The sequence below is a fragment of the Poecilia formosa genome, unplaced genomic scaffold (assembly GCF_000485575.1).
Source record: "Poecilia formosa unplaced genomic scaffold, Poecilia_formosa-5.1.2 Scaffold72, whole genome shotgun sequence".
NCBI lineage: Eukaryota > Metazoa > Chordata > Actinopteri > Cyprinodontiformes > Poeciliidae > Poecilia > Poecilia formosa.
In genome coordinates, this window is record NW_006800011.1 from 1,052,632 (window position 1) to 1,076,763 (window position 24,132).

The 24,132-nt window shown below is 40.1% G+C and overlaps 1 protein-coding gene across 2 annotated transcripts in view; it reads left to right on the top strand.

The window, feature by feature from the left end:
* Nucleotides 1-7,876: 7,876 nt before the first annotated feature.
* Nucleotides 7,877-24,132, top strand: part of LOC103140513 (enhancer of polycomb homolog 1-like) — a 34,421-nt gene continuing 18,165 nt past the window's right edge. The window contains exons 1-7 of one of the 2 annotated variants that reach the window (XM_007555693.2): nucleotides 7,877-8,174; nucleotides 8,746-8,857; nucleotides 19,495-19,654; nucleotides 20,329-20,474; nucleotides 20,750-20,956; nucleotides 21,052-21,200; nucleotides 22,651-22,804. In XM_007555693.2, the coding sequence (XP_007555755.1) occupies nucleotides 19,555-19,654; nucleotides 20,329-20,474; nucleotides 20,750-20,956; nucleotides 21,052-21,200; nucleotides 22,651-22,804 (756 nt within the window). In that variant the 5' untranslated portion in view covers nucleotides 7,877-8,174; nucleotides 8,746-8,857; nucleotides 19,495-19,554. Of the gene's footprint in view, nucleotides 8,175-8,745; nucleotides 8,858-11,875; nucleotides 12,363-19,494; nucleotides 19,655-20,328; nucleotides 20,475-20,749; nucleotides 20,957-21,051; nucleotides 21,201-22,650; nucleotides 22,805-24,132 lie in introns of those variants that run through there. The other variant, XM_007555692.2, reaches the window with a different exon arrangement.

A 24,132-nucleotide genomic window follows, 5' to 3' on the forward strand; every position in this document is an offset into this window, starting at 1 on the left:
AAGTCACTGCATGCGCTGTGCACAGAGTACGCAGTGTCCATGAGCCAGATATTGAGGTGCGTGTTAAATTGATTCCTGTCTGCAGAGCTGGCGATGTAATAGAGGTCCGTTCTGCTGCAGAAAGAAGTCAAAAAACTGAGATTTAAAGGTCAGCTTTTCTGAGTGAAGAAGACGCTGACCGGCGTTCCCCTGTGGGAAACAGCTGGAGTGTTTATGGAGTGATTCAAACCAAAGCTTTCATCTCTTAACATCATCATGGGTGCGTGCAGGTGCACTTTAGTGGGTGTGGGGGTGGCATAAAGAGCACCAAGCCTGTTCTCCTGTTTGTGAGTGTATATATTTAACCCCAAGTGTTAGACATCCACCTGTCCCTCTCATTACACTCAGCAGAGTGTCTTGACCTCGTTTTAGTCCGGGCCATTGACAGATGGAGTGAATATGGATGCATTATTAATCTGTTTCTGTCCAGATAAACTGCCGCTGAAGACTGAAAATGAACGTGTAAAATGCGGGCGCCGCTCCTCTCTGAACGGTTCTTGTTTATCTATTTAGGGAATGGAAGGTCTGTCAGGGAGATTCAATCAAATGAGCAACAGAAAGAGTCGTTAGATGGGCGGGAAAGGTGAAGGCAGCAGCAGAGGGAAGAGGAAAAGTATGCTTAAGTGCTGATTACTCATATATATTCATGGCTGAATGTTAGGCGTCGCGTTTTGCGGCTGGTTTGACTCCCCTCTGTCAGAGCTGCCTGTCAGTGGTTTATACTGGCCCCATGCTGATACAGGAGACGCTCCAGATCATCTATGAGATTTATGCCATAAATCAGATAATCTGTCAAAGAGACCAAATTATTGTTATTCATGTGTTTGTTTTCCTTCATGATAACATTCACAATTTAAAAAAAAAAGACAATGCTGAGTTTCGGGGAAGCTTTACCTGTTTGTCTCTGTTCCAGCCCTCACTAATGGCTGCCCACCAAAGGATCGGGATGGTGAGTACAGAGGGTTGATCTGAGGTTCTTTTGAAAGTTGGCTGGGTGAAGAGCTCAGCTGTGGAAGAAGGGATCAGAGTTCATGTTAGAAAGTGTACCAGCAGGAACTAGTACCAGGGAATCCAGAACTCAAAGGGAGACTACATCCGATTATTGGTTGCTCTCCTTATGTTATCCCAGACAAGATGAGTGGGAAGATGATGATTTGGGTGCCTGATGGGTGGATGGGTGGCCCAAACTTCTAAGTTTTTCTTACGAGGCCAGACGGATGTACAGTGAACCCCCACCAGTCCAGTATCCGTGGACTTTTCTGAGGAACATAAATCCAAATTATTTGCAAGAAATCTGCACATTCACTGATCTTTTTTCTTGAATATTTGAAAGAAAATACAGCCTGGGGATCTTAAATACTAGACAATATGCTACTTGGCAGGCTATTGGCTGGCGTTTGCAAAGCAGCCAATCCAAGAGCAACATTCCTTTTCCTTTACACTGATTGGCTGTGGCCCCAAAATAAGGAAGACTGAAGAGATTATCTTTTGCAATAGTGCCAAGACACTTCTGACTGTCTGCATTAATGCATATTTAGGTTTACTGGGTGTTTGACTATTAAAATATTCAGTTGTCAGCATTTTTAATTAAAGAGTGTCTCAAGTATTTGCAGATTTGGGTATTTGAAGGTGGTTGTGGTACCCTGTATTTGCCCACAGAGATGAAACGTCGCAGTTCAAGTCAGACTTTTATCCGTAAGACAATTACCAGTTGCTATGGTGTTGGCAGCATCATGCTGAGGCATTGTTTCCCTGCCACCATAAAGCATGTTGACAATGAAAAATGAGGAAGAACAAAAAAAACATGTCAAATCAACATCATCTGTTAAGTGTAAATTTATTCTTAGCCCCAGCAGATTTAGACTTAAAGCAGTTTTTTAAATATTTTACCATCATTTTCTTTGGACTGGGAGGATGAATAGATGACTAGGATTAAGCAATTATTAAATATGTTTTTTGAGAACTAGCATGATGTAAAGGATTTCTGGACTACATACACATGCATTTACCAGTCCCCATGATTTTAAATGTATCTTCTGCTGCTGGTCTAAAGGAAGGCCTGCTGGAAACAGAAGCTGCTAGAATAAGAACATTTAATACATGCCAAAGATATATAGTTCCTTTATTCACAGGTCAAAAGAAAAATGTCCCCTACATGTCCAATTAGATCATTTTTCTTCAATTTCCACAATGCCCTGCAGGTAATTGGTGTAGCGTATGTTGTTAGCAGGGCTAAACTCCCTTCCAGCAAATCGTCATTAGCCCCATACGTGTGGCCTGCTGACATTACTCGAATTTAAGAGGTTAACTGCTGCATTGACTGCAGACACTGACCCCTGAGTTAGTTATGGCGAGCAAAAACCTGCTGCTGGGCTGTCGCATTTATTATATTTTCACATGTCTGGGTCCAAAGGCCAAGGCACGGCACAGAGTAAGGGAAAGGAGAGGGGACACAGGCACTCCCACATATTGTTGGGTGACGAGACGTGGACCATGAAAGGCTCTGTGTGTGGCAAATTGTGTAACTGCTGCTGTTAGCATGCGGCCATTTGCCGGTGAGGCGGCAGTAATGCTAATTATGATTAGCTCATTAGTGGAGCATTCTAACTCTGCCAAAGGAATTCTCACCTCCCCTCAAGGTGAGCTTTCATGTAAGCAATGCAGCCTCACAGTGTGGGCCTGCTTCATAAAGAGCATCCCGGTTTATTATTAGGCTCTAAGGCTGCAGAAAGGAAGCTGAGGATTCACTGAGCCCTCTTATATACGTGAGAGCTTGTGTCAAAAGGATGTGGTCCCTACATAGACCGTCATGTAGCTATGGAAACAGCCGTCTGAAGTGGGGCGCATGCAGGCAGGTGAAGTAGCTCCAGTTTTGGCTAACAACTTCAATTTTCAGGTTATTAAATAGAGCAGCAGATGTTTGTATCTATGTTGCAAATGTAAAGAAGGCAGAGTTTAACATTTTGTGAATGCCATCAGGATGTGCGGTAAGGTTAATTTGCACATATGCTGCTGTGATAATGTGCAAACGCTTGGAGGGGACATGGAATGCTGGTGAAGGGTATCTGTGTCAAACAAGCAGCATAAAAGCCAAGCATCCTGAGAGGGGCTGGGTGTGTGGCACTATAGGTAAACACCAGGACTGCTGGGTTTGATGAAAGGGTGTGTGATGTGACTAAGACTGTGGCTGAGCAGTGTCCTCACAGCATGGAGTCTAGTTCTTTTTAGGAAAAACAGATGTGACTGTAGCACTACTACTTGTAATGGCATGTGCTTTATGGGCTCTTCTTGGAACCTGAATCTTTTCTGTCATGTGTATTTTTGGAAACTGTCTTCACTTCAGCAAAATTTATTTCTTTTATGACACAAATTCCCAGCAATCCCAAGTAATATCTTGGCACTACACCTAGTGCAGGTCCAATTTGGTTCAAATGTGAATGCCAACTGGTGTGCAAGCGACCTGTCCAGGGTATACCTCACCTTGCCATTGGTAAAAAAGGTTTCCATTTAAGGAATCCCAGCTTCTTGCAATGAGGAATTGACTTTGCAGCAATCCCTCATCCTGAACGTCTTTGTGGTGACAGTGGAAAGGAATGAGAATAAACTGGTTTACTATGCGTGTCCATTTGTTGTAGCTGGCTGGAGGTTGAGAAGACAAGAAGAAGAAAGACTCAAGCGCACTGGGCCAGGAGTTCTTTCTGTGAAAAAGAACAAAAAACTAAATGATAGTATCGACTGTCATTTAGTTGGTCTAGGAAAGAAGTGCAGAAAAATGCAAAAGCAGAGAATACAGCAAAACCCTGGTATTCATGGGGTTTAGGGAATACAACTGCTCACTAACAGATTGACTCCACAAATACCTCAGACCTCCTCTAAAAGAGCTTATAACTATTTTAATAGTTTAAACACCAAATAGACATTAATATGCATGAATACACATAGTCTTCATTATCTCTGCTTCTGGGGTCACAGCCAATCAGTACCAATGGAAATGAATGGTGCTCCTGGATTGGCTGCTTTGCAGACGCCAGTCAATAACATAAAGCAGCATTACACCCAGTTATTTCACCCAGACTGCATTTTCTGTCAGATTTTTTTGATGTGCTCCATGAAAACATCTGCAAATAGGTGAATTTGTGAATACTGAAAGACAAAGAGTAGATTCTCCGGGAGAAAAACACAAACACACATGGCAGCAATAGCTCTATCAGGGGATTTGAATCCCTACTGTAAATAGAGACAGTTAAACTCAGAAAACGCTACACCAGTTTTATTTTCTATGGAAAAAAAGCAAAAATTAATTATATAGAGTTAATACAACAACAGCTCCATCAGAGTGTTCACTGAGCCTAACTCAGATGTAGAGGGACAGGCACACCTTCTACTGAAAGAAAGTTAATTAATATTAACAATAAATGAAACAAATTTAAAATCCAGTTCCTAACAATTACAATCAGGCAAATTAGTGAAAAATTGACCATATAAAGAAATAGTGGATGGGATTAAATTTTCACTTAAATACTCACTCAGCTTGAGCAAGAATAGGGATAATACTTAATTTGAAATAAACAAATCTCCAGCAGAATATATAACTACATATTGTAGCTTTTAATCATTAAGTTGTTGCTAAATGTTTCATGAACTTTTTTGCTAAATGCTTTTCCTGATTACAGTAATGAATACATGGAGAGGAAGCTGTATGGTCCTCACTAGGTTATGCAGAAGTATGGAGCCAGCTGACTCTGCTTCCAGATGAGGCCTGTGCTAATGGGAACCTGTAAATCTCTCCTCTCAGTGACCAGCAGCAGGCCCCAATTCATGTATCCATCCTATACCCAGTTATGAGAGAAAACTTTTATACAGAGATCCCCAGGGGGGCATCCGGCTCAGATGCCTGAACCAACACAGCTGACTCTTTTTGATGCAGTGGAGCAGCAACCCTTTTCTGAGATCCCCTGGGATGACAGAGCTCCACACCGGTAAATCGAGAGCTTTGCTTTTTGGTTCAGTTCCTTAACTGTGATGGGTTGGACTAGCACCCCCGTTACTGCAGACAAGGCCCCAATCTGGAGGGGGCAGCCCACCTTTTTCCAGTTGAGAACCATGACCTCAGACTTTGAGCTCAGACTCTCATTCCGATCACTTTACACTCGACTGCAAACTCACTGAAGGTCATGGACTAAAGTGACAACCAAACCACATCCATCCATTTATTTCCTGTGCCCTCTTTACCCCTGTAGGGACTTAGTGTGGGATGATGACTATCTTCTTCGGTCAACGGATAAGAGGCGGGGTACACCCTAGAGACGTTGCCAGTCCACTCAACACACCCACATTTTCCACAAAAAGCATGGAGGAGTGAAATCCCGAGGATCTCAACTAGACACCCCCTTTTAGTGACCAACTTGAGATCCAGTCCATGAACACAGCAAACATAGCGAGTCACAAAGGGCAGCCCTAGCAGAGTTCAACCAGAACTAGAAACGGGTTAAGAGATGTTTCCCTTTGAAACAATAGTAAAGTGGACACATATAATCACTCCAAGTGGTCTGTATATTCCCCAACCTACTACCTGTATCCTATCTGTCTTTAATAAGTGACTTGCAATGTCAGTCACCGGATTAGAACATAATTACTGTCTTGAAAAGATGACAACCGCCTGATAAAGAGCCATGACTTGTTTTGTCTGTTGAGAATGCTCACAGGTCCAGATGTAATCCTGACCGCCGCACAGGTCTCGGGCTCTGTTGTGATGCTGGGTTTGGCTTATGTTGCTGCTATGGAAACTGCTCAGCAGCAAATATGACCGGAGGGAGTCTGTGTAATTCCAGTAAGAGCTGGAGCCGAGACACAAGAACAGGGTGAGCCCAAACAAATCCATCTGTCAGGGGCTGTCTGTCAAAGGAGACTGTGCAATAAATGTTGGAATTTGTCTTGGTGATACTTCTACATGGACACACTGACAACTGAGACATTAAAGCAAGCTGACAGAGAGGCAATATGAAAGGAAAGACATGATATGTTAGTAAATGTTTGTATATAGTAAATGATTAAGCCTGGTAGTGTTGGGCGCTAACGGCATTAAGGGATGGCACATGTTTCTCCTAGCAGTTCCATCTAGAAGAGTACAATCTTGACAGCAGTCAACCCAATGTAAAGAACGATGATAGCATCCTTGAAACGAGGCATGCTTTTCAATTGGGACCCCTGTTGTGAAGAACACTATAGCAGCATCCTTCATCTGAAACGCTGTCAGCAGATGGATCCAAATTGTATGGCAAAGGGGCAAATGTCTGTCTTACTCTCCTTTGATCTCAGCCCAGGCTGGCAGTCTTGAACTCGTCCCCTCAATGCATTCCCCTCACGCACACAGACTCAAACCCCTCATAAGCTGCCTACTGATAAAAGGCTACTTATCTGCGGGACACATTCAATGTTAATGTCTTGACATTAAAAAAAGATTCACTAAGGCTAATTAAATATTGTTTGATATGTTTTAAGAAAAATCTTGCTTGAACGCTGCCGGCTGGCTCAGATGTGTAACTTCAGTCTCAGAAGGTAAGAGATAGTGAAGTGAGCAATCTGCTTTATGCATTGTAATTCAAGTGGAAGCACAAGTTTTTCCACAGGTCTCCACTGCCCTCTGGATGTTTGGAGAGGGAAGTGTCATATCTAGAAGTATGAAGCATCTTACTATTCCTTTACAGTTCACTGCAGCCGCAGATTCTGCTATTTTTGACACCAATGCAAGAAACACATACTCTTGCATAAAGCTGTAAGACACATTTGCTCATTCTAAAACTAATGCATTGCAAAATCCAAACATAGGCAACCTGGTTGTGCACTGGCGCTTTTCCAATGCAGCGGGCTCAACATAAAGTCTGTATTAAGATTTTCTTCAGTCACGAGATGGCTGCTGATGACCTCGCTGGGAGAGCTGAGCAAACCTCCCTCTATAATACATCTGATCCAGAAGACTTTCTTTATGCAAGGCACATGCAGCTTTGACGTCAAGGGGCTGACAGAAGGAGAGGGTAAAGCTTTGCAACTTTTGTATGCCTCCACTATGCAGCATTCTGTTTCAACTGTGTGTGAGCATGAAAAAAAAAAAAAAAACAGGAAAAAGAATCATGTGATGCAGTCAGAACAGCATCAGAGGAGGCAGCAGGGGCAACCCTGCCCTGCAACAGGACTCATCTGAAGGGGCACGATGAGGCATGAAGGGTAGTGAGGGTTACATAACAAAAACTGCAGCCTTTCTTTACAAGAACAGTGTTGCTTATTGAACCCCATGTTGCAAAAATAAGCATTTACAGATGGAATTCCTTGTTAAATGTATTTTATTTAAATTTGTATTATTATTGTAGCCATATTATCCATAGTTTCTTGTTTCTAATTACAATATTGACCTTCCATGTTTTCATTATTATGTTGCTTTTTTATATAACAATCATCAGCATAATAAAAATAACTGTCAAAAATAACATTGTCAATTAATGTTATTTATATTATTTTCATTTTTATTATTTTTGGAGGGGGGGTTGTTGTTGTTGTTGTCATAATAACCTTTTCCATCATCAAAATATTTGTTTTCACCAATATTTCTATGTTTAGTATTAGTAATTGTTATTTTTGTTTCTAATTAACAATTATTATATTTTTAGTTTTGTTTTATAATTATTATGATTATGATTATTTTATTTTTATTGTTTTATTATTATTGTTGTTGCTGTTGTTATTATCATTACTATACCAAGCAGAGGACAACCAATAAGCTCATGTTCCACTAAAGTTCTCCACAGGTGATTGGTGGAAGCTGTCATCCAATCACAATTCGTCTTGAAAGTGGCTTCTTGGTCAGTTTGGATCTTTTTTCACCTCCTCGAAAAAAAAAATCATAAATAACTACCCTAATTTATCTTTAGAAGCACGATATACTTTTACTTACCAAAATGTTTCTCTTCCATTGCCCTGTCAGGCTAAGTTAATGGCACTTTTAGAGCTAGAAAGAAGCTGAAAGTGTCTTGTATTTAGTCGTCCCAGTGGGAGCTAACCAGCGTTAGCATTTGGGCTAGCATGACAACCAGTGGAAATACCATCGTCAGTATGTTTCCTTCTGATTTTCATTGCAGCAGGTAAGTTGAAGCTATCACCTGGGGTGATTTCAGCCGTGTGTCGGCTTTATGTAATGTATTTCAACGGTGGATAAAATAATTTTAGAATTCAGGGTCAGGGTAAGTGAGCTAAGGCTGCTAGCAGCTGTGTGTCAGCTAACTGCGGTGTCGCTGTTCCTTGTGCAAACACAGCTGTAGGGAATCTTTGTTGGTCAAACTGTCCCTAATTCCAATGTAAATGCCTCTCAATCGACCTCCTAGTGACAAATATCACACATATACGTTTGATAAGGCGAATGTTGGTTCACTTTTTGCTGTAATGTCCTCAAATTCACATTAGTTTTCCGTATATGGTGTTGTGTTGGAATGTTCTTTGTATTGTTGCAGCAAAACTTATTACATGGCCCAATTCAAAAACTTGTAATCATGATTGTTTAAACTTATATATAAGGACTGAATAAGATTTTGGAAACTGAATAAAAATTTCCTGACCTAGTGAACAAATTTGTATTTTAATTTTGATGAATTTGTAATCTTATATTTTCTGTTTTGTGGTTTTGTCTCTTGTCACCCCCTATCTTTTTGTTAAAAGGCCTCAACTATGGACTTTACAAGAAATTGTGTTGCTTCCAAACGGATGATGATGTCGCCTCTTACATCTGGATCATTCTGGTTTCTGTGGCAGTCGTCAACCACTCCTGCAGGTTATTTGCATTTTTAATCAATGTTCTTTGACATAAAGTACATAAGTTTGAACAAAGCTATCCAAAAGTAAATTACTGGTTAATGTATTCCCAGTTTGGGCATTATTTTTGTTTACCTCTTAAAACCCAGACTATTGTGAAGACAATAAAGTGCTGTCGGTGGATCCTGGGCATTCACAAGAGTTGGGGGACCACAGCTGCCTCCCAGCAGCTTGACTCCAAGAATATGTTAAACTCATCTGAAAACACTTATAACCACTTATGTTAATTGTTCAAACACCGAAATTTACCTCATTATCCTTTGATGGGCACAGTGGAAAGCATTTTAGCATTACAGCAGTTGCTAATATGTAATGATAGAAATTCAAATGAATGGCTCAACAGGATTGGCTGCTTTGCAAATGCCAGACAATAGCAGGTCAAGTAGCTTTGTTCATAGGTCTTTTGAATTCTTTACATTTGCTGTATGAAAAAACAATTTTTCAAGAAAAATCTCGGGTTACGTTCCACAGAAACATTTGTGAATACTGAACCACGAACAGGTGGGGGTCGACTGTACACACGGTACGTTCTGCTGTGCAGTATTCACATTTAGGAGTCTTCTGAGATGCTATGATGGTAATCTAATGCAGTCAAAGTACTGAAAGTGGGGTTTTTGTGACTGTCGTAAAAAGAATAGTCTCTTTGTAGCAACTTTTGTTTATGCTGGAATATAAGATGTCACAAGAATATACTACCCGTAAATATAGATAAACATATTTTTACAATAATCTTTAAAATTCTCCAAGAAAAGTAGATGAATAAACAGTTGTAATTACATAGGGATCAAACAAAAGTTTATCTTTGTGGAATGTGCTTGAACAACAACACTTTCAATTGTAACAGAACTTGCAGAAAACATGTAAATAGAGCACAGAAGACAACAATTAAACCAAACTTGAGTAGTTGGTTGTTTTTGACTAAAAGGATCTAAGTCATTCTTACAATGAAACAAATTAGATTTACCTTTGACTAATGCGCATTGACAAACAAAAAAAATTTCAAGTAAATCTAAATAAACTCAAAGTTCAAAAATAATTTGCAATAAGTAAAAAATATCCAAATTTAATCATCGGTATTATTAGCCAGCTCCTACTTTCAACCCAGGACTGCACGGCATTACACAGAACAATGATCCACATTTCCACATTACCATCATTCACACAAACTTTAAGTCTTTTCTGAAAGTATTTGCAGAGTTGCCATAATCTCCATTTTCTTGTTAGTTACCTTAGAATTGATCTAGTGAGTACTTACAGCAGATAGGATAGACCTTCCAACCAGAGCTTTTGTTTCATTTCTTCCTCCACACATAACCGTGACCTGTTTTTCCTGGTAATTTTGCTACGTGCGAGTTTATTTTGGCTGTGTTGACCCACAATGCCCTGCGGTGTAGCCCACCTGCTGTATTCGGTTCACTTTAAGTGGCCTGTCGTTTTAGGCAGACCTGGGTCGCTTTGTTGATCTCCACCTTTGTTTGGTGGCACATTCGCATCAGAACCAAACTTTCTATGCAAACGAGCTGGAGTTGGATTCAAACTAAACTTTAAAGGGACACAATAGTTTTTCAGGTTTAAACAGATCTAAGGTGGTCTCCACGCCAAATAAAGCAGGTTTTAAAGAATGTGTAATTAATGAAGACTGGTTAATTTAGCTTCAACCTTTCTAAGTATGATATTTTGAATTGAAGAAGAGAAAGTACTCTGAATTTTATGGTTCAGGTGGGGTTTTTATATTCTGCAGGAATCCATGATAATGATGTTCTGCCAAAAGTGAAAATTTATATTTTGAGACTGTACTGGTGAAAATTCAGACACAAAGAAAAGCTTTTGACTAATCTATTAATTTGAAAGTTAACAACCAAATTAATCATTAGTTTCTGCCCAATGACAGAATTGTATGTCGTGTCACAATAGAAACAGGTTATTGATTTAGAATTGAGCTTCATTCTGGTTTCAGACTAACTTCTTTCAACTCCTCACTGAATGGTTCAGCTGCTGCAAAATAAATTCAAGAAGAATTCACACATTTGTCTTGCTTATTGACATGTTTGTATTCCAGATTAATTCTCCAATAGCAGACTGCTACGTAATGTTTGTTGCTTTTTAATAAATGTTTTTATTTTTGGGAAGGGCACACATTGGGACCCATGTTCATCCATCCATGTAGGTCAGTCTGCTTCCTGTTGCATTCTGTAAGATTTTGCTTCAGGATTTTAAATAACTTTCTGTAACGATGCTGTTGGAGTTGATAACCTTTGCTTTCCTAGAAATTTTGTGCCTCAATGAAAAATACAGGTATATATGAAAGGTAATTTTATTATAATATTTCATTAACTTGTTGCACTGCAGCAAGTAACTTTTTGGATTTATTATTTCAATAATATTCCACATCCCACTCCTAGAGAAGTTTGTTTATTCTTTTAAAAAATGGGGCAAAACAACAAACTTTAGAAATTCAAGTCTTGGAAATGTGGGAATGATTTAATGTATTTCTAAAAATTCCTCTTTCTAAATATAGGATATGATGAATTAGTGAATTTTAATTTCCAGCAGGTATTTTTCTTTTGATCCGCTTGTGTCCCGTTGTTTTTGTTCCACTTGGTGGCGATATATAGTCATTTGAGTCAGATGGGTAATGACATAGGTGTTGTCTAACCTTCATAATGTAAAATTACTAATAGATGTAGTAATTTATTATGCCAGATTTTTATGAGTTTACTTTGATTTTTTTTCTGACCGTGTGTATAGTTTTTAATCATCGTTAGTTCTTGTACAATAATAGGGTGGGAGATTTACTCTGGTTTTGCTTTAAATATATATTTATTTTTTAAATCAAACTCTAGTAGCACCCTGGTAAATAACAGCATAACATCCCGAGTCTGGAAAGCTGGAAGTTCCGAACCCATCACCATCATCATTTCCCCTCCTCCTCCTCTTTCCCTCGCACCCCAAGCGTTTCTCGAGCGCGCACGCGTGCGAAGCTGCGTGGGAATGGCTGTTTGTGTGACCGAGGGGGCTGGGCCGCTCGGAGGGAGCACTGAGCTGCATGAGTTTGTAATGTCCGCCATGTTGGCCATGGCGTATTGAACCGGGCAGGAACAGCGGAGCGCAGCAGCGAGAGAGACCGACAGACGGCGACTGAGACCCGGGCCTGCCCGGCTCTGTTCGCGCTGCTAACCGGACCTGAACGACTGCCCTCAGAACCGACTCTAAAAGAGACCGCGACAGATTCCTCAATGAGAACTCGAAGCAGACGTGCTGTTACTCCAGGCAGTTCCCAGAGATTTATGCTGCATCTTTTATTATAAGAAATGAGTAAACTGTCGTTTCGGGCGCGGGCGTTGGATGCTTGTAAGCCCCTGCCCGTCTTCCGCTGCGAGGATTTGCCCGACCTGCACGAATATGCCTCCATCAACCGGGCGGTGCCGCAGATGCCAACTGGGATGGAAAAGGAGGAGGAATCGGTATGTTATTTTAAAAGGCGCTCAGCCGCTGCTGGATTTCTTTGACCGTGTTTTTCGGCGCCACAATGTTACCTGCGCAAGCTTGTGCAAAATGGCCGCCATTGCTGCCGTTTTGTGCGCACGACAGATCTCGACGAAGGCTTTAATTTACTAAACTTTACCTATACCAGGGGGATCATAATATCGCTATATTGTGGTGTTTTACTGAAAAGTCGTGTTTTAGCCATCTGCTACGCTACAAACGTCGCACGAAGGCACAAAGAAGTCACGTGACTTGTGTCGGCGCCACCATTTTGTTGACTTTTCTCTTTGCTAAAGGCGGGCAGAGGCCTTGGTTTGTGTGCAATTCCGCTGCGTGAACAGCAGGGGGAGACAGCGGGCCTACGGCTCGGTTTGACAGCTAGGAATTGGTGTGTTGACAGTTGCAGCCGTGCCATGTGTGCTGTACTGCGTGACTTGGTGGTAAATGCAGGCAGAAATGTCTTTAAATCTCATATTTAATGTTAACGTGTTGCAAAACTTTATTCAGCGTTTATTTGTCGACTTATAAAAGCGGATTTTAAGCTTGTATATAGTGTCTTGGACTTAGTAAAACCAACGTGTAGGGTGTTGTCTATAGCAATTGTAATGTGTGATGGTAATTTTGCACAATATATTTAAAAAAAAACGTTTATTTGAAGTTTCCATTCATGTAGTTCATCTATACTTATAATTGTGGATATATTTTTAAGTGGTGATAGGAATATTAGCTTAAATATTCATGGCTGTTACCCATTTTCAGCGTCAGTTGATCTATGCTTGGGGATTTTGCTAATCTCGTATATCTAAATTTCTTATTGTAAAACTTTGAAAGTTATTTAAGTTTGATACTTAAACTCAGTCAAAGCCTACAGAATATTCTTTCATATAAACTAGTATTGGCTGACCCCGATTATTGGCTGAACTAATTTTCCCCCAAAATTGATGAAGTTAGTGTAATGCCTCTTTTTATTTACATATCATGAAAAACAATTTGTAAAGGGAAAAAATAATAGTACTGGTATTCTTCTAAATGTGAAATGTATGATATTAGACTGTTAGGAAATTGGATAGAAATTGGTAGTTATAGGATTGATTATCAGTATATTCAAAAAATGCAATAATATTGCACAATGCGCATCACTGTTATAATTAACCTCTAGGTTTTACCATGTCAGCTACTAAAACAAACGCTGGATATGAAAATTGAAAGCAATTGGAGTTCATCTAACTGGCCAAACATGTTATTGGCAGACAGTCTGTGAATACATGGCACTTAAAAATATAATTGCTTCATCTGTGTCAGGTAGGGCCATTTACCCAAGTGATACTCCAGAAGGCTGGCAATCTGTAATGCCAGGCAAAACATGTGGTCATGACAACCATCATAGTTTTGTAAAATAGTCCTTTACAATTATTTAATGCCTTTCCCTCTCATACAAGATGGGCATAATTCCTTATTTGGGAAGAACTATATATAGAACTTTATATTCTGGTTTATTTTTAGGTATAATACAAAGTTAAACACTGGTTTTAGATTTCAGATAAAGGAATATAGTATTTTTATTTGTGTACAGGCATCAAGTTTTAAGCAAGGTTATTGAACTACATCCCATAACCACATGCCACCCAGTTATGAGGTCTTTATTGGTATTAAAATGTAATTTTATCCTTTTCCAAGTTAGAATAACTGGAAAAACAATTTTCCAGATGTTTTTATCTCTATGCTAGTTTTTATAACCTATGTTTTCTATATGAATTTTTCATAGCATCACACTTCAGTTTTTCCCCAAGTCGGTACATTTTGGTCACTGACGTGTATTCAGAGAATAAATGAAAAAATAAAAATGAACAACTTCAAATCTATTGTTTCAAGATAGATTTATGGTTAAAAACATTTTAGTTTATTCATTTTTACAAGAAAAGAATAGTAGACTTCAAACTTCTTTAAAGAATCTGCATTTGGTCTAATTTTATCTGTATTTTGGAAATCTTATAGCATTTTATAGCTAAATTGAATTCATTCAATGCCACAAAAGGAATGAAACGGCCCTTTTACTATTCGGCTATTCATTAGTCAACATCAGCTGTGTTTTAAACACAGCTGATGTGGAGAAACAGAGAAAACTTGACAAGCTAAATGTTAAAGGACAACATGTGGAAAATAACAGCATTTTGATCCAGTATGGTTTGCCGTTGCTTTAACAGCCGTTTGTTTCTTCAGTTTCATTTCCACATGGAGCTCGGAGACTTCTCCTTTGGGATGCCACAGCAGACAGAAACACAAGGAAAACACTGACACAGTGCAAAGTCAGCAGAAACCCCGTCTCACCCCCACGCTGGCCCTCTCCCACCTACTGTACACATCCACACGGTGTCATTACATAACAGTGTGACAGAAGAGATAAAGAGGGCAGTTTTACTACAAGGCAGCCGCGGCTTGGCTCCCTGACCCACATCCTCTCCAGCAGCAGCAGGCTTGTTTCTATTCTCAGTCAGCTAAATGACCGCACTTGGAGCTGAGTTACTTTGATACTAGTTAGACTTCTTAGGCACTTTAGTAACTGATTTAAAGGTGTTAGATGATAAAGCATTAAATGAGAACATCCTAGGGTTAAGACTTTATTTGTTTTAAAGATCTTAGGTCCCAGTTATACTGAATAAAAAGTAAATTCAGTGTATTTTATGGAAAATATTCTCTTTTCCTGTCGCTATTACCTTATTTATTGACCAATCCAGCTGTTTGTCCATATTTCCAACTCTGCCATCCATCCTTAGTCTGTCTGCTCCTCCATTTATCATCCATCCGTTCATCCTTCTGTCCCTGAACCCATCCATCCATGTCCGTCCATCCATTCATCAGTTTCTGTCCATCACACCATCCTTCATCTATTTGTTTGGCCATCATTCAGGCATCTTTCCGTCAGCTCATTTTAATCTTTCCAGATTCCATTTATAATTTTATACTTTATCCATTTATGGATGAAGGGAAAACGTATGTGAAACTAGTCCTTAAAATAAATTTCCACACACAAATTACACGCAATATTTCCCCATTTATCTCCTGATCTGTGATATTTGCCTGTTACAGTGAAAACTGGACGTCTTAAGAAGGAAAAATTACTCATTCGAGTTGGTGATGAAGTGGAAGCGTGCTTCCATGGCGAGTTATGTAACCATGGTATTTCCTGTTTGGTACCAGAGAAACTCAGCTTCAGCCTGAAGGAACAGAGTCTGGTATCAGTTGGACTGTGTTTGTGTTCAGCTAGTGATGCTGCTTGTTATGTTTCAGTCGGGAATCAACAAACCTCCATAAATGAAGCTGTCTGTACTTTAGATGCTGAAATGTGTCACTGTCCTCAAGACTTCCTCTGCTTCTCCTGGCTGGCATGCGCTGGAAACACCGGCAGGAAGCCACATTTCTGTTGCCATGGCACCCTTTACTAGTCTCATCCATTTTTCTTGGGTATATTTATTACTAGGAAGGTGTGATGTGAAAAATGGATTGTTCTTCCAGCCTATCTGCATTTATGACTGAAGAGAAAAATGATGGAGCTGCTGCTGTTCCAGGATGTTTACGTGGAGAAAATATTGAACCTGTTGGCGCGACGCTTCTTTGAAGGAAAACTTTAATGTTCTGTTTTGTTTAATATGTACATCTGTGAAAAGACCAATGATACTGTATAATATTTGCATATTTTCGAAGAATGCAAGAAAGCATTTGTCCTAGTAGATTTTTGCTTCAGGCAGTATAATTGGAAAAACTGGGCTGTTTGCTTTTCAGGCCTGCGTTCCAGTGGAAACACTTGATGCAATGCTAACCTCAAGGATTTTTCACAGCAACAGTTTCATATGATGCAAGGATTAAAGGAAAATTTCTTTTGAAGCCACAGAACCTTCTCTAAGGCGTTATATTAACGCTGTGTTCAGAATCAGTCATTGGCATTCGCTTAATTTGCTCCTTTAAGGCTAATTGCGGTCAGTATGTGCCATATCAGTCAAAGGAGTTTGGACACAATATTTTATACATTATATTTAATTTTCTATGCATTAAAGTTTTGCATATCAATACTAGTTTGTCTGTTTGATGGATTTTCCCTCCATGGCTGAACTTGATGTTTATTCTTTAGAGGCTGAGATGACAAAGCTCACAGATAGGTGAGATGTGTGGAGGGAAAAGAATTAGTTTATTTGTAAATGCCCTTTAGAGATTCTCAAGGTCACCTTTATATTATGTCTGCACAAAGCAACATTATTATTGAAATACATGCAAAATATAGCCAGAGGTGTGTTGGTGTGGATGTTAGAGAATCTAAACAGCTGTGTTTTGAGATGAGTCTTTAATTTCTGATCTGTGAATGAATTGACGGAAACATGTTTGCCGTATTAGCTCCCTTGTCGTCTAGTCAGAGTTGCTAATGACATGCGTTGATGGGTAACATTGTGTCATAACTGAAGGGAAGATCCAATTTAATGTCTGAATTTTCATTCTTGTCATCTACTAAATTGCAACTCTACACTAGAAAGCCTCCATGAATTCAAAATATTGTGGTTGATTTTTATTTTTATTTTTTTGAAAAGCTGCATTTGAATTCGGTTGCCGAAGTACGAGAGCTGTTAGTTTAAACACATTTGGTTCAACTGAAGCAGCCTATAAACGTCCCACTCGTTTTCAGACTGCAGTGCAGATGAGTTGGGACGTGTCACTCCTGGATGTAAATCTAAACGATGAAACTGTAGCTGTTGCTTCTAAAATAAACCACTTGAGTTGTCCTGCGTGTGCCATTCACAAAAGCCCCTAATCTACGCTTGGCAGAGGAAATCCCTGGGCTGTGAAGCGTGGTGAGGATCAAAGCTGAGAAAGATCAGGATGTGTTTCAGGTCAGAGGAAGGTTACAGAGCCTGGCTGATACTCACCATGGCAACTTGAGCTTAATTGCCTCTTTACATGCACTATATGCTGGTAACTCCGCTCTGAAACCACATGGTTTACCTGCATGTTGATTTGTGAGGTTGGAATAAATGTCGTTTAATTAAAAGACAAAAACAAACTCTGACATGCGTTTGTTGAAACCTGATGTTATTCATCTCTCCTGTGTTGATTTCTGATTTTATACTAAAGATTATCAACACAAACACATTTATCATTCTGTTTTAATTCAGCCATTAAATGCTACAAAGTCTGTCTTATACCCAGGTTTCATGAGGTGGAATTTTTTTATTCCAACAGAAAATGAAGCTTTTCCCAGGTTTTCTCCACATAAATATTAAATCCCATATTTCTAACCTTTATCTGAAAAACAAAAACAAAAAAATACACGAGGGAACATAGTACTGGTTGATGTTTACGGTCTGACAAACTATTTAGTGTTTTTGTGTAGAATGAACATCAAAGGAATGGTGACGTCTTTATCTAAAATGGAAACAGCGTTTTAGGGTTCCAGTGGGAAAATGTTTCTCATAGCGTATTCACCCCCAAACATACCTTACATAGTGACAACAATGGTGGATCACATGTTTGACTTATAGTTTACTAGTTTTAGAATCAAATGTCACACAAAAAAACTCCACTTCATCACTTCACATCAAAGTCTCTACCCAGGTTTTGTTAGGCTGGTTTCTTGTTGTTTACTACTAACCTGATATGAAGGCTTTCTGCACATCATGTCCCAAACTCAATGTTCAAGCTGGTCTTTTAGCGTTTTAGCCTGAATAATCATGTTTGGTTAATGTGTTTGTATTTTTCTAAAACTGCAGTGAAATTGACAAACTGATGGAGCAGCAGATGAATCCGTCTTTGGCTTGTTCCTCAGCCAGATGTTACACATACTGAGTGTCTGAGGTGTAAAATTGCACTTTGGGATCAAATTATTTGAGTTTAATTTTTATAGTTGTTCTGTTGATCCAAGATTGAGCTTTCCAATATATTGACTCGCTAAAATCACCACTGTAGTGTGTGACATTGCATTTTAATGCAGTAGTTGGTTATATTTCCAGTTCCAGTTGCCTATTCCCCTCTCAACTGCCTCTCATTCTGTTTTATTTAGATTTCTTCCAAACCATTTTCTCTATAAACCTGAAAGATGGTTTGTGGACGAAGATGGATCAGCTGTTATATGAAGTATTCCTATGCCATGCACATTTTTGTTATAGGACCCAAAATCCCTAAGCTAAAAGCCAGTGCAATAGTTTTAAAATAAGAATGGAAAAATACATTTCTTGTGGCCTTTTTTCTTTTCCCAATAATATATTAGATGAAACAGAGTTACACTTTTGTGAACAACTGTTGACTGCTGATCTTGAGTTATGGCTTTATTAAAAGTAGTGTATAATTTTAGCATTTTTGAGGGCAATTGTTTTTGGGTGTCTCTTGGCAACAAGAACAGGGTGAGATTAAAAGATAAAAGGTACTTCTTGTGCCGTACTGTTTTTTCTTATTAATATCAAGATTTTATTTGTCTGGAATAAATCTCATTAAAAAAACAAAACTGTTCATCAGCATCTTTGTTTGCAGGCCAGGTTGGCTTCATTCTTAAAACTGTGACTGGGGATGACCAAAGCCACTCAGAGGGCCACAAACGGCCCCCACGCCGCACTTTGGTCACCTTTCCTCTTCGTCACATCTAAACACTTGCATGCATCAAGTTCCCACCATGTTACAAATGGATTCGATGATTCTCGTCTAATCTCTTTCGTTTTGACTCGAGAAGCTGCTTAATATTCCTCCTGATTTTTAACCACTTTCCAATCGATGGAAAACTGCTCGGTTAAAGGGTGTCTTACTTAATGCTGACCCACATTTGCGAATCAAGCCAGAGAACTGGTTGTGAACAGCGTGCGACGTGTAAAATGAGTAGGAGCTTTGCGAGAAGACTTGTTGGTGCAAGATTGGCCCGAAATCACGGCGGCTGCGTCGGCCATCTGTTGCATAAAGCTCAGAAAAGCCCCAAAAGGCTCCAAACTACAACTTAAAAAGCTGCTTCTTCCTTTCCCAAGGCATTAAGAGTGCCTTCTCAATGTTTATCTATAGGAGTTATATTTATGGAAGGTGGTTTGTTAAACATTATGAAAGCAAACCAGGAAGTTTGTGTTCTAACCCTCTGTTCCCTTCCAGGAGCACCATCTCCAGAGAGCCATCTCGGCGCAGCAGGTCTACGGAGAGAAGCGGGACAGCATGGTCATCCCGGTCCCCGAGGCGGAGCGCAACATCCCGCACTACGAGCTGCTCTACCCCGGGGACTTCAAAATGCCAAAGCAGCTTATTCACATACAGCGTGAGTAGCAAGAGGAGGGTCAAAGTTCAGCTGGTGGTCTGAGCACGTGCAGACGCCGCTGCTTGTCAGAAGACTGTGGTTCAGACGTTCAGTAGTTGTTTTCTGATAGATGGGGACTGATTAAATAGTTATGAAGGTTTGACAGACTGCCAGTGAAGTTCAGAAATGTGGAAAAATATTAATATTTCCAGATTTTATACCATAGTTTACAACTCATCTATTTTTCATTCATTTGTTCCCACACCTGTCTGTCCTCCATTCATTCATGTCTTCTTTGTCTTTCGGTCCATCCATTGGTTTTCCTCTGTCCGTCTCTGTGCATCCTTCCATGTGTCCTTTGTACACATCTGTCATCCATCTTCTGTTTGATTTCATATTTAAAGTCTGTGGAAACTAGAAATATCTGCTGTAATTTCACAGTAAAGTGAATTAAGTAAAAAAAAAAAGACAGGCTGGGAAATTTGGGACTTCAGGCCTGGAAAAGTTTGGAAATTTAACAGCATGAATCTGACATTTTGAGAACGCAAGTGCAGACATGTTGAGTCACATCCATCTGTTTCAAATATTTAGTTGTTTTTTTTCTTTCTTTAAGGTGACTAATGCATCTGTTTTTAATTTCAGATGCCGTTGATTGTTTCTAACAGGTGGTACTAATGTTCCCTGTGTTTCCCCAGCTTTCAGTTTGGATACGGAGCTTCCGGACTACGACCTGGACACGGAGGATGAGACGTTTGTGAATAAGCTGAAGAAGAAAATGGAAATCACGCCGCTGCAGTTTGAGGAAATGATCGATCGACTGGAGAAAGGCAGCGGACAGCAGGTAAAAACACAACACTGCTGGTAGCAGCCTGACCTGGATTACTACAAACACTTTAACAGGTTAATTAGGGGTGTCGACCTGATCCAGTCAAGACTTTTTGTTTTGTTTTTGTTTTTTTGTTATAATTATTGGTACAACACAGCATCTTTGAAAAGAAAAATGTTTTGTGGTAATTTGACTGTAATCTGATTGTTTTACCTCTCAAACCTTTAAAGTTTTTAACATAATTCACCTGAAAACGTGTCGCAGTGCTGATTTCTCCTCTTCCTCTGCAGCTCGTCAGTCTGCAGGAAGCCAAGCTGCTGCTGAAGGAGGACGACGATCTGATCAAGGAGGTGTTTGACTACTGGAGCCGCAAGAGGAAAACCTGCAAGAGTGGCTCGCTCATCCCCACCGTCAAGCAGGAGAAGAGGGACGGCTCCAGCACCAGCGACCCCTATGTGGCCTTCCGCCGGCGGACTGAGAAGATGCAGACCAGGAAGGTTGTACAGAAGAATCCCGTTGCTCTTCTGGGTTTTTGTTTCCGCGGCAACGTGCTGGGATTGACAGATAGGCTTGTTGACTCCTCTGTTGTCAGAATCGGAAAAATGACGAGGCGTCGTATGAGAAGATGCTGAAGCTGCGCAGGGACCTGAGCCGCGCCGTCACCATCCTGGAGATGATCAAGAAGAGGGAGAAGGTCAAGAGGGAGCTGCTGCACCTCACCCTGGAGGTGGTGGAGAAAAGGTCCGACTGGCATCAGAGCCTGCTTTACTTATATGCCGCATAGCTGGCCTCAGTCAGTTGTATGTGAAACTAAACGCCTTATTTTTCTGAGAAAAATGTGGAAGAACAAGTTGGCTTAGGAATCTTTCCTGTCAGGAAAGCCATCAGATTATTTCCTTCTGGCTTTCAGCTGCTGATATGTTTGTTTTAGGTTTTAGTTCCTCCATCTAAAATCCAGCAGTGCTTCCTAGTGTTCAGGTTGGGACCTGCAGCCATCTGGAAAAATATAGAATTTTACTCGATTGTTTTCCAGATCTGCATGAGTTTGGAAAAAAGAATGAAGTTTGAATTTCAGATGTTAACAGTTAGATCCAGCCTGTTTCTATCTCTTTCTCTGCTTCATTTTTCTGTCAATCAGTTTGTTTCCATCTTTTCTGTCATCTCATCAGTCTGTTTTTATCTTCCATTTTTCCATCCAAACTTCTGATTTTTCCACCTCTGTTCATCAGTACCACAATCTTTGCATCATCAGTTTTTCCATCCATCTGTTTTCCCTTCGTATTCCCATCCGTCTATCCTGTTTATAATCTGCAGGTTTGTCTTTGTCCCTCAAACCTTTTATGTTTTTGCAGCTTTCTTGTTAAAATCCTGCCGACTGCAGAAGTTTCTGCCATAAATTCTCAGTGAAACATTCATAAGTTCCCATAATTGTATATAAAATGCTACTTGAATCTAAATATTACTTTCAAAGGATCTTTGATTCCCAGTGGTAGGTGGATGAAGCTGTGTATTAATGGCTTGTTGGTTTTTACCCTAATGGCTCCCAACAGGTTAATTGTTTTACATTAGCAGATTTAATCAGGATCTGTTGGAAGACTGTAGAAGTTTGGGAATCAGTGCTGACTCTAAACTCCTGCTTCACTGCTCCTGTTAATTGTCGGGGAACTTCAGGAGTCGTGTTTCAGTGTAATCAATTTAGAGTTTGTTTATTGAGCCTTACGTTCAGGACTCTGAGCTCATTTCCTTTCTCCTCCCGAGGAAGATTTCTCTTCTCCCTCGGCTCCATGGCTCTGTCATAAAATGTTTACTTTGTATAAAAACAATATTCTTCCCCCGACTTCCATTTAGGTCGTATACATTTTTCCTGCCTCCGCTGCGATCCGTCCGCACGTGTAACCAGAATGAATGTCCTCTGAAATCAGCTGTCAGGCGCGGCGTAAATTGGAGCCGTCTCCTTGAAGTGGCTCTGATTCGTAGTGACATTTCAATTTCCTGCCGTTCCCCCGATCCGCTTCCTGTCTGCGCATCACAGCTAGTGTTCCCTCCCTGACCGCAGCACTCTGCTCCCATTAGACGCCCGCTCTGCCCACCACTGCATTATGGGATGCTTGTAGAGCGCCGTGTTCCTGTTGTTGTCGCCACTAAGAACAGGAAGTCCTCCTCCTAATGTCCTTGGTTTGTCTCTCGTCAGGAATGTGATGCCTGACTTTGGCTCTGAGGTGATGGCTGAAGCTCAGCAGCGGGCGCTGGTGAAGCCCGTCTACACCATCCCCATCATCCCCCTGTCCAACAGCAACCAGTACCGACACCAGGACCACCACATGGACATGAAGGACTATAAGAAAGTAAGCCAGTCCACCTTCACTGCTCTCAGCTTCAATTCTACTCATTCATCATTCATAATTATATATCTTTAGCTTATTTTCAGCTGATTTTAGTTACTAGTCATAGGAAATTAGAGTAATAAGTCCAGAAATGTGATTTTTATGACCTACATTTGAGCTGAGGAGAGCTCCAACACACCTGAGTCAGCAGTCGGTCGTCTCTGTAAAGACCTGGTTTGTTAGAGGAGGAAAGATGGCTGACTTCACTGAGAGTCAGGGAAAAAAACAAAGATTACTGCTAAAGTGGCATATTCTAGTAGTTTCCACCATATTCTAGTTCATGAAGTCGCTGCATAACAAATGTTATCTCTGGTTTTTACTCATCACTTCACACAACAGTTCTTACTGGTCGCTGTTTTGGTTTGCGCTGACTCAGTCCCACATTTCGGCATTTCTAAATGGCAGCCAAGTACGAATCATCAGCGTTCAGTAAACACTTTATTTCAGAACAAGCAGTCATTTCAGTTCCTGTTTATTTTTACTCAGAATATGCAAGTTTCATCATTCCTCCTTGAAGAGCGATGGTGATAGAACAGGGTGGAGCAGCAGCATGAGTACCTCGGAATTATTTGCTGCCTAATGACAGCAGACCTCCTGTTGGGGTTCAGCTCCAGCTTCCTCTTGTTAAATTCTCTGTGCCCATCGGCAAGGCACTTAACCTCAGTTTACCTCAGGATCAGAGGAGCTGCAGCTGAATGCCCACAAGTTTCTGAATGTGATTAGTTTATCATAATACTTCATCTGTGCTGCTGCTGCTGCTGCATGTTTAGCATTGAGATGCTATTTTAGGCTTGAGTTTCCTTGCTGATAGGCTAACTCCTGTTAGCACAACTTGCACACAACAATCGTGTTTTCCATTGTTCTGTCACATCAATTTTAAAATTAACCGCAGTGGGACAAGAGAAGCGGCTTTGTCCTCCATCGCTGTTAGTGGAGGCCACTTGTGCGTCAGATTTACAGACATACCAGAAACGCGCAACAACATTTGTGGCTCCTGTCTCTTTTTTGTATTTTATTTTTATATATATATTAGGGCTGTTGTAAACAAATATTTTAGTAATCGAGTAATCTATCGATTATTCTTACGATTAATCGAGTAATCGGATAAAAAAATTATAAAATGAAATATTGGTAAATCTGGCATAATACCGGTGTTACTATCAGATATCAATATCAGTCCAATTTTTCATATTTGAGCATCCCTAACAGTTGCTTTTTTGTAGTTTAGAAAACTAACCTGTAACAATAATAGCTCACTTTCTAAGTTAACCAGAAGAAAAGTTATAGAA